The following is a 10,487-nucleotide window of genomic DNA, read 5'->3' on the forward strand; positions in this document are numbered from 1 at the left end:
TTGCTGATTGAGGACTGCAGGATTGCTTCCTCAGCCTACATCAGATGTGGGCAAACTATGGCCCGCGGGACCCTCCTGCCCGGCCCCTGACTCCCAGCCCAGGAGGCTAGCCCCCGTCCCCTCCGCCGCAGCATCAGCTCACTGTGCCACTGGCACAATGCTCTGGGGGGCGGGGTAAGCTCCTGGGGCAGCGCAGCTGCAGAGCCCGGCCTGACCCGGTGCTCTGTGCTGCGCAGTGCGTGGCTGGCTCCAGCCGAGGCAGCGCGGCTATAACGCCGCCAGCCACCAGTGCTCCAGGCAGCACGGCAAGGGGACAGGGAGCAGGGGAGGGCAGGGGAGTTTGGGGTGGTGGTCAGGGGTCGGGGCGGGCAGAGGGCGGGGATCAGGGGGGTTGAATGGGGGCAGGGGTCCCGGAAGGGCAGTCAGGAAGGAGGGGGGGTTGGATGGGGCGGTGGGGGACAGTCCGAGGCAGGGGTTCCAGGGGTAGTCAGGGGACAGGGAGCAGGGGTGGTTGGATGGGGCGGGGTCCCAGGGGGGCAGATAGGAATGAGGAGGGGTTGGATGGGGCAGCGGGGAGCAGTCAGGGCAGGGGTTCTGGGGGCGGTTAGGGGTTCCTGGGGGGCCATCAGGGGGTGAGAAGCAGGGGGGCAGGGACCAGGCCATGCCTGGCTGTTTGGGGAGGCACAGCCCCCTGGAACCGGCCATCCATACAATTTCCAAAACCTGATGCGGCCCTCAGGCCAAAAAGTTTGCCTGCCCCTGGCCTACGTGCTCTTGAAATCCCTGAAAAATGGTTTAATCTTATAAAATATAAGAGACTGAGAGGAAGAAAAACAACAGGCTGAGTAGGAAAGGAGGGTATTTGATGGAGTGAAACTCCTCTACTAACTAATTACTTCTTCAGAAGCAGACAGCAAACCGAAAGAAAGTATTTTTCTTCTCTTAGGCTAGAGAGGATTTAGTGGTGGTGAAAAGTGCCTCAAGGACAGCCCTAGACCAAGGGCTCGTCTACATAATTTTTTTTTACCCCTGATATAACCTAGGGCAGAGGTGGGCAAACTACGGCCCGCGGGCCACATCCAGCCCACGGGACCCTCCTGCCCAGCCCCTGAGCTCCTGGCCCCTCCCCCACAGCCTCAGCTCACTGCGCCGCCAGTGCAGTGCTCTGGGTAGCGGGGCTGCGAACTCTTGCCGGGAAGCGCAGCTGCAGAGCCATCCAGTGCTCTGTGCTGCGCGGTAGCGTGGCTGGCTCCAGCTGGGCGGCACAGCTGCCTGTCCTGGTGCTCTTGGCGGCGCAGCTGAAGCGCTGCCAGCACTGCAGGCAGCGCGGTAAGGGGTCAGGGGAGTTCGGGGTGGTGGTCAGGGGGTTGGTGTGTGGACATAAGTATTCAGAATTTCAATTACTGAATATATGTATCTTAATTTTAGGAATCGTATTAAATTAAGAAATATCGGGGGTCGGGGTGGTCAGAGGGCAGGGGGCAGTCAGGGGCAGGGGTCCCAGGGGCAGTCAGGGAGAAGGGGTAGTTGGATGGGGCAAGAGTCCCAGGGGGCAGTCAGGAATGAGAGGAGGGGTTGGATGGGGTGGCGGGGAGCAGTCAGGGGACAGGGAATGGGGGGGTTGGATGGGGCAGGTGTCCCGGGGGGAGCCGTCAGGGGGCAAGCCTGGCTGTTTGGGGAGGCACAGCCTCCCCTAACCAGCCCTCCATACAATTTCAGAAACCCGATGTGGCCCTTAGGCCAAAAAGTTTGCCCATCCCTGACCTAGGGCCTGGTATGCACACAGATTTTGTATTGATATGTTTATTTTATTTAAAAAAACAAACACAAACACACACACACACACACACACACACACAACTGTAATAGTTATACTAGTAGAAATTGTGTTCATCTACACAACAAGTACAGAACTAGCAGAAGTGCAAGATTCCTGAGAATATGCTTTAACCCTGATAGGAAGGGATCACCCATAAGGGTGAAAAGGTAGTTCAATCTCCACAGCTAATTGTCATCTACCCAATGAAACTAACAGGGCATTACTACTGCCAATCTGAAGAATGATTTTTTTTCTAAAAGCATTGATATTTGTCTTCTAGGATCTGTACCAAGACCAAACACAATTCAAAGTTTACTAATCAGCTACCACATACGAAGGAGTCACCTTAAAGTTATAGGCAAAAAAGGGATATATGTATTTACTCATCTCAGTTATATTTAACCCATGGAAATAATCTTATTGTAAGTTTATTATATTCAGCCATTTTAATTAAAGTTTAATTAAATTTCCATGGGTCATGACCAATTCTTAGTCCTCAATTACACAAAGAAAAGCTTTCGGCCTTCAGCAAAAATGTTTAAATCCCAATTATAAAAAAAAAAATGATGTATGTGTTCCTAGCTCGGATGGCTGAAACACAATAAACAGAACTGCTAAAGCCGCCCACTATAGTTGGCAGTGACTGGCAATTGCCTCTGGTCACCCGCTCCAGTAGCCAACGCTTCGCTGACGAGCCCATGCTCTAGTTTGCTCCATGAGCTTTGAAACACACCACCGACCAGCTCCTTTCTGGATACTTTATTCATGAACAAGGTCAGCTCCCAGACTGCTGCACTGGGCAGCACGGCATGGGGAGGAGGTGACCAGCCCTCTGTGGAGAGAGAAGTGGTTTGGGACTATTTAGAAAAGCTGGATGAGCACAAGTCCATGAGGCCGGATGCATGCTGAACTTTACACGTCCAAGAGTGCATCCAAGAGTGCTAAAGGAGTTGGCGGATGTGATTGCAGAGCCATTGGCCATTATCTTTGAAAACTCATGGCGGTCGGGGGAGGTCCCGGACGACTGGAAAAAGGCTAATGTAGTGCCCATCTTTAAAAAAGGGAAGGAGGAGGATCTGGGGAACTACAGGCCAGGCAGCCTCACCTCAGTCCCTGGAAAAATCATGGAGCAGGTCCTCAAGGAATCAATTCTCAAGCACTTAGAGGAGAGGAAAGTGCTCAGGAACAGTCAGCATGGATTCATCAAGGGCAAGTCATGCCTGACTAATCTAATTGCCTTTTATGCCGAGATAACTGGCTCTGTGGATGAGGGGAAAGCAGTGGACGTGTTGTTCCGTGACTTTAGCAAAGCTTTTGACACAGTCTCCCACAGTATTCTTGCCAGTAAGTTAAAGAAGTATGGGCTGGACTATAATGGACTATAAGGTGGATAGAAAGCTGGCTAGATTGTTGGGCTCAACGGGTAGCGATCAATGGCTCCATGTCTTGTTGGCAGCCGGTTGGCAGCCGGTTGGAGTGCCCCAAGGGTCGGTCCTCAGGCCGAGTTTTGTTCAATATCTTCCTTAATGATCTGGAGGGTGGTGTGGATTGCACCCTTAGCAAGTTTGCAGGTCACAAAACTGGGAGGAAAGGTAGATATGGTGGAGGCTAGGGAAGGATAAAGAGGGCCCTAGTCGAGTTAGAGGATTGGGCCAAAAGAAGTCTGATGAGGTTCAACAAGGACAAGTGCAGAGTCCTGTACTTAGGACAGAAGAATCCCATGCACCGCTACAGACTAGGGACCGAATGGCTAGGCAGCAGTTCTGCAGAAAAGGACCTACGGTTTACAGTGGACGAGAAGCTGGATATGAGTCAACAGTGTGCCCTTGTTGCCAAGGCGGCCAATTTTGGGCTGTATAAGTAGGGGCATTGCCAGCAGATCGAGGGACGTGATCGTTCCCCTCTATTCAACATTGGTGAGGCCTCATTTGGAGTACTGTGTCCACTTTTGGGCCCCACACTACAAGAAGGAGGTGGAAAAATTAGAAAACGTCCAGCAGAGGGCAACAAAAATGATTAGGGGACTGGAACACATGACTTATGAGGAGAGGCTGAGGGAACTGGGATTGTTTAGTCTGTGGAAGAGAAGAATGAGGGGGGGATTTGATAGCTGCTTTCAACTACCTGAAAGGGGGTTCCAAAGAGGATGGATCTAGACTGTTGTCAGTGGTGGCGGATGAAAGAACGAGGAGTAATGATCTCAAGTTGCAATGGGGGAGGTTTAGGTTGGATATTAGGAAAACCTTTTTCACTAGGAGGGAATGCGTTACCTAGGGAGGTGGTGGAATCCCCTTCCTTAGAAGTTTTTAAGGGTCAGGCTTGACAAAGCCCTGGCTGGGAATATTTAGTTGGGGATTGGTCTTGCTTTGAGCAGGGGGTTGGACTAGATGACCTCCTGAGGTCCCTTTCAACCCTGATATTCTATGATTCTATGACCCAATCCCACCCAAATATCCCTCCAAAATTAGTACTTTCAATCTAATGGGAATTACAGATCCTTGGGGCGACTGCTAAGTATAAAATCTGCCCAACATACAACTCTCAAAAAATAAAAAATTGTGACTTGTTGGAAAAAAAAACAAAACAAAACCATGTAAAGTCTCAGGACAACATTCATACAGATTTCCTTCACAGATTTTATAAATATTTGCTGTAACATTTTTCATACATTCAGGACCTTGGAAGGCTACCTCCCAGCTATCTTACAACCTGACTAGTGGTGGGCCACAAAGACTGAGATCAGGGTTTTCCCTTCAGTGCCATTCGGCCAAGTCAATGTACACGGTAGGAGTTAACCTTCTGAACCGTTAACAGATTCTGGGAGATCTCATGGGAGCTGAGCACAAAGTGAAAAGGAAGGGGAAGTTACGGCAAAGGGGCCTTAATGGGATGCGAAGGGTGGTTCCTCTTCCCTCCCTAATGGCTGAAACAGGGAAAGTCTCTGGGGATTATTGCCCAGTATTTTCATTTGATTTGCTTTTGATCTGTGACTGCTTGGTGGATAATAAAACTTGCATTGAGGAAAGGGCCTTAAAAAGTGTGTGTGTAGCTTTATTTCCCTTCTCTGGTTAGTGAAACCACCCACTAGTTTATAGGAGGCCATTGACTTCAGGTGTAAAGTTCAGCACGTGTATAAATATTTGCAGGATCAGAAGTTTAGCTTATAGCTGTCACCATTAGAAATAGTAATAAGCTTTTCTACTTTCTTATTTTATTCATAGATTATAAGACTGGAAGGGACTATTGTAATCATATAGATTCTAGCCTGACCTAAATAACACAGGCCATACGACTTCTCTGCATGTTTCCTGTGTACCTTTAAAAAAATCCAGACTTGATTTAAAAATTATCAGCGATAGAGACTCCACCACAGTCCTTGGTAAATTATTAAGAAATTATAATGGGAGGGTTTAGTCTGATCTGCTCTCAAAAACACGAGTTATTATATTATATCTAATCAAGTAGACAACACCTCGCTCTGAGTACTTATACAGATGAAGGTAAGGATTCAGGGCAGTATAAGCAAGGTTAAGTGATTCTTTAAAAGAAAAGCCTAGTCATTCGTTAAAGTTAGTTTGGGCTAGAAGGAACCTGTCATGACAATAACAGAAAAAGTTAAAACAAATCAGGTATCTTTGTAATAAGGTACAACTGTGAGATAAGCATCTAGAGAGATTTAGTAAGAATTTACAGACCATAGGAGCAGCTAACACCTATTGTTATTGCCAATCAGCTATATAATGATACAGAATTATCCTGCTTTGAAGAGAAATTGAGAGCTATTCCAAATGCTCAAAGTTTATGATTTTCTACACGTAAATATCTCTTAAAAGCCCCAAAGGTTAGTATTTAAAAAGCTTAGGCCTGGTCTACATGAGGAAATTAGTGTCGCTCAGGGGTCTGAAAAAAAATCAGCCTAACCCTCAGTGTAGACAGTACTGGAGAATTCTCCCATCAAGCTAGCTACTACCTCTCAGTGAGGTGGTTTACCATCGCTGACAGAGAGCTCCTCACGTTGGCACAGATAGTGTTGTCACTGAAGCGCTACAGTGGTGCAGCTTCAGAGGTACAGCTGTAGCTCACGAAAGCTTATGCTCAAATAAATTTGTTAGTCGCTAAGGTGCCACAAGTACTCCTTTTCTTTTTGCGAATACAGACTAACACGGCTGCTACTCTGAAACCTAGCATTTTAAGTGCAGACAAGCCCGTAGCAATTTGCAGAATCAATCTTGACATAATCTGGACCAAACAATGGAGCACATATTTGTTCGAACACAGACCAAGAATCCCACCGAGATTCAATTTCTTTCTATGAAAACAGAAGTGAGGAGTATAGGGGGAAAAAGAGAGCTAAAAACCAACAACTTGAAACCCCTTTTGCTGTGCATTGTCATTCACTTCTTGGCAGCCTTGAAGATCCAACACTCTTTGGATTAGTCAGACACAAATACACTGGTAGGGAGCACATCTGTCTAACAGCAGGGTAAAAACATCTGTTTGTAACAAACCTGTAACAAAAAGAAAAGGAGTACTTGTGGCACCTTAGAGACTAACAAATTTATTAGAGCATAAGCTTTCGTGAGCTACAGCTCACTTCATCTGTACTTAGAGGGGAGGACAGGAGCATTACGAAAGTGAATAAAACTGCATGCCTGAAGGGGTCAGGAAAGCATTATCCCTCTCCACCATACTGTAGAATGTACCTATGAACTTTACTGGTAAAGTAGAGAACATTTGCCTCTGTAGCATCAGGCATGGATCACTTCCACAGGCAGGATAAGGCACGAGTGCTCCAACGTGTTCCGAAAATCCTGTTTTTATACACCAGTGGTTCCCAAACTTTAACAGCCCACGAACCTCTTTCACTAAATTGTGAAATCTCATGAACCCCCTCCTAAAAATGAATATATCCAGGGATTTAAGTTTAAATTTCCTCCGCACTCCATGGGGCTCCTGCTGCTGGACCCCGTTGACCATTCTGGTCAACTGAGCTCCACTGAGCTTGGGCTGCAGGTCCCACTGACTGCCAGGGCTCGGACTGCCAGCCCCAACTGCCCTGCCCCACTCTTCCTGGGGCTTGGGCTGCCAGCCCTGCGTGGTGTGCTGGGTTTTGGGCTGCTGGCTCTCCCGCTCATGGGGACAGGGCTCGGGCTGTCAGCCCCAACTGCCCTGTCCCGCTCTCCCTGGGCCACGGGCTGACCCACCTGCTGCCTCCAATGCCCGGGATCCTCTGGCCGCCATTAGTGAAATTTTTCTGGCAAACCCCCTGTAACTAACATTCTGCGAACCCCCAGGGGTTTGTGAACCCCAGTTTGGGAACCACTGCTATAGCCCTTACAAATAGAAGGTGATTTTAAACTGCTCTGGAGCCAGCTAACTTTCCTTCCCACCTGCTGGATCTGAAATAGGACAGGATTTATTGACTTCCAGGATACACTGCACTAAGACCACAAAGGAGTAACAACTGGGATTAGAAATTAGAAGTTTCTGGTCTCAGTACTGTGGTTAGAATACTGTACCACACACCTCTCAAAAAGAAAATTGTAGCCATGCTCAGTATCCTCTCACTTTTGTGAGTTCATGTTTTGCTCTTACCATTATAATTCTTGCTATTTATATCCTAATCATGAAAATACTACTGAACATAGTACTTACTACTGTGAGTAGCCCCACAATACTTGTTGAGCTTACTCATAAGACTAAGAGATAGAGGATGACGACTTCAACTTGTAAACAGGATACCAAGAGGTGAGCGTTTTGGTTTACAGCAGTCACAAAATTACATGCGTCCCATTTTTTTAACATTTAATTTATTTTTATTGTTTTACCCTCTAATTGCTTATAATATCTTTTAATATCTTTACTGATAGGCATATTGATTTTTCTTAGTATTTCCTGTGGCCCTAAAATGAACATAGGTACTTTTGATTATATGGGCACACAAATAAGTAAACAATCAAGTAAGCCCAGTTCTGGGAATTAATATTTATTAGTTAACTTTCATTGCAGAGCCAGCAAGAATAGAAGTCTTTCACCCAATCCTGCCACCCTTACTCACTTAAGTAGTTCCACTGAAGACAATGAAACTGCTCACATGAATACCGTTTCCAGGCTCATGCACCCAATATTTGTTGGTCCTACATAAATCTTCTATTTATTATGGTATTTGTACAGGTCACCAACACAGTGTTTTCACTGAAATCACCATCTTTTTAAAAAACTTCAGTCATTGGTGGTTTTATAGTTTTAAAAACAATAACCTCAGTAAGAAGATGATCTTGAAAACAAACATGAGCCTATTTTTACACGTGACCAGTCCTATTGAAATCAATGTGAGTACTCACATGCATAAAGCTAAGCATGTGTGTAAAATTTTGAAGGATCACAGCTTAAGTTAACATCTGAATGTGTATCTCCCATCAGGTATTAACAACTTTAAGGCAGACCAGTTTTTATCTCTAAGAACATTTTAAGGGTTACTTTAATAAACTTTATGATTATTCCTACCATTTCATTGCCCATCTTTAACATCTAAACTAAGGCTGTAGTGTTTCAAGCTCCAATCTTGCAAACACTTATGCCCACTGAAGTCATGGGACTACTCAGGTGCTTAAATCCGAGTATGTGTATAAGCGTTTGCAGGATCAGGGCCTTACAGGTTTCATAGAGTTGTCAATATAGCATAGGAAGTCCCTTATCTCAAAACACTTTTCAGAGATAAATAAAAAATAACAGTTAAGAAAGACAAATCAAGACTTACAGGTCAGTGAGAAAAGCTATGCAAATTCATAAACTAATTTAAAAAATCTGGATCTTGTGAAAAGCAAATGCAACATGCAAATAGCGAAGATAAAATAAAGCCATCCTGACAAACAAATCATAGTTACATAGTCTGCAAAAGCAGCAAGTTGAGAAATGGGCCCTGCTACTCAACTTCCCAAAATGCAGCCTTTTTGGAGGTTATGCAATTGACTTAGCCTGGTAGAAATCCAGTTTGATTTTTCAGTCAACACATTTAAAACAAAAAGTTTATGTATTAAAAAGCAGAATTTCTGGAGGTTGTGAACTGTGCAGGGAACCAAAGAGAGACCCTGACACTGCTACACCACCGCACTGACCAAGAAAATCTGGGACAGCTCCCCTAACCCAGCTGTAAGTTTACTTGGGTCTGCAAAGCACCCAGCATGTTTTTAGGTTTCAGAGTAGCAGCCGTGTTAGTCTGTATTCGCAAAAAGAAAAAGGAGTACTTGCGGCACCTTAGAGACTAACAAATTTATTAGAGCATAAGCTTTCGCGAGCTACAGCTCACTTCATCGGATGCATTTCCTGTAGCTCACAAAAGCTTATGCTCTAATAAATTTGTTAGTCTCTAAGGTGCCACAAGTACTCCTTTTCTTTTAGCATGTTTTTAGGCACTCAGAAACAATAACTAACAACCCCCCCTCCTAAAGGCATCCTCACCTCTGCCTTGGGGCAAAAAAAAGGGGAGCTATTAATGTGAATACTGGTCAGTGACTGCTCCACACTGGCTCTAAAATCCCTTAAGTGCGGGGGAAGATGCACCTCTACTTCTCCGCCTGGGCTAACGGGGGTGGGGTGGGGTTATTATCGACAACGCTACCGGTGGCTGGGCCTCTGGGGAATTTCTCAGCCCGTCTCCGAGGCCCGAGAGAGAGATCTTCGCCTCTCCCCGCTGGCTGCCGGGGACAAGGGGGCTATGCCAGTGACCCCGGGGGCTCGCTCTCAACGGGCCTAGCGTGTCCTGGCTGCCCTCAGCTGCCCCCTTGTCGCCTCCCGCGGTGGGGAGGGTAAATTCACCCCGTCCCCGGGGAAGGGCCAGGGGCGAGTGCGGATAACATCGGTCCCCATTCAACCGCCCGGGGCCGCTACAGGCAGCTACCCCATCCTTCGCCGCTCTGCCCTGGGGGAAAGGGGGTGGCGGGGAGAGGCCCACGAAGCGGGACAATGGGGATCTCGCCCCCAGCTCTGTCACCTCCCTCCCCGGCAGCGGGAGCCGCGGGGCACTCAGCGAGCGCGTCCCCCCAGGCGGCCCCGCTCCTCGACTAGGCCGCAGCTGGATCCCCGGTGTGGCGTGGCCGGGCCGGCCGGCGGCCTTACCGCCTCCACGGCGTGCTGCAGGATGGAGGTGAGCTTGGAGAACATCCTGTCCCTGGACTGCAGCAGCCGCTGCCGGGAGGATCGCGAGAGCTCCTCGATCCGCCGCCTCCGCTCCAGGGTGAGGGCTGCATGCGGGGGCCTGGCCGCGGGGATCGGGCGAGGGGCGCAGCCCGGCAGCCTCCTCCGCTCCCTCCCCGACAGACACCGTGGCACCGACACCCGCCCGCTGCGGCGCCGGCTGCTGAGGAGACGCCGTTCCCCGCTCGGCCGGCAGGGGCCGCTGCCCCCACAGCACAGAGCGGCTCTGCGGCGGGGGAATCCGCGCCGCTGGGCCTAGGAGCCCCGTCGCGGGCCCTGGTGGGGCACTAGCCCCTTCGTGGAACCGCCTCCTCCAGCCCCCGTGGGGCCAGCCCCTTTGTGGAGCCCCACAGCAACCCCCTCCTCCAGCCCCCGTGGGGCCAGCCCCTTTGTGGAGCCCCACAGGAACCTCCTCCTGTAGCCCCCGTGGGGCCAGCCCCTTTGTGGAGCCCCACAGCAACCCCCTCCTCCA

The 10,487-nt window shown here is 48.6% G+C and overlaps 1 protein-coding gene across 2 annotated transcripts in view; it reads right to left on the reverse strand.

The window, feature by feature from the left end:
* The window catches only part of FHIP2A (FHF complex subunit HOOK interacting protein 2A), a 69,498-nt gene extending 59,302 nt beyond the window's left edge, over nt 1–10,196 (reverse strand). The window contains exon 1 of one of the 2 annotated variants that reach the window (XR_006282475.1): nt 9,938–10,182. Coding sequence is in view for 1 of the 2 variants with exons in the window: in XM_038408613.2 (XP_038264541.1) it covers nt 9,938–9,982 (45 nt within the window). In the remaining variant the exon portion in view is untranslated. Of the gene's footprint in view, nt 1–9,937 lie in introns of both variants that reach the window. The other variant, XM_038408613.2, reaches the window with a different exon arrangement.
* Between the last annotated feature and the right edge of the window lie 291 nt (nt 10,197–10,487).

This window comes from Dermochelys coriacea, chromosome 7, assembly GCF_009764565.3.
Source record: "Dermochelys coriacea isolate rDerCor1 chromosome 7, rDerCor1.pri.v4, whole genome shotgun sequence".
Lineage (NCBI taxonomy): Eukaryota > Metazoa > Chordata > Testudines > Dermochelyidae > Dermochelys > Dermochelys coriacea.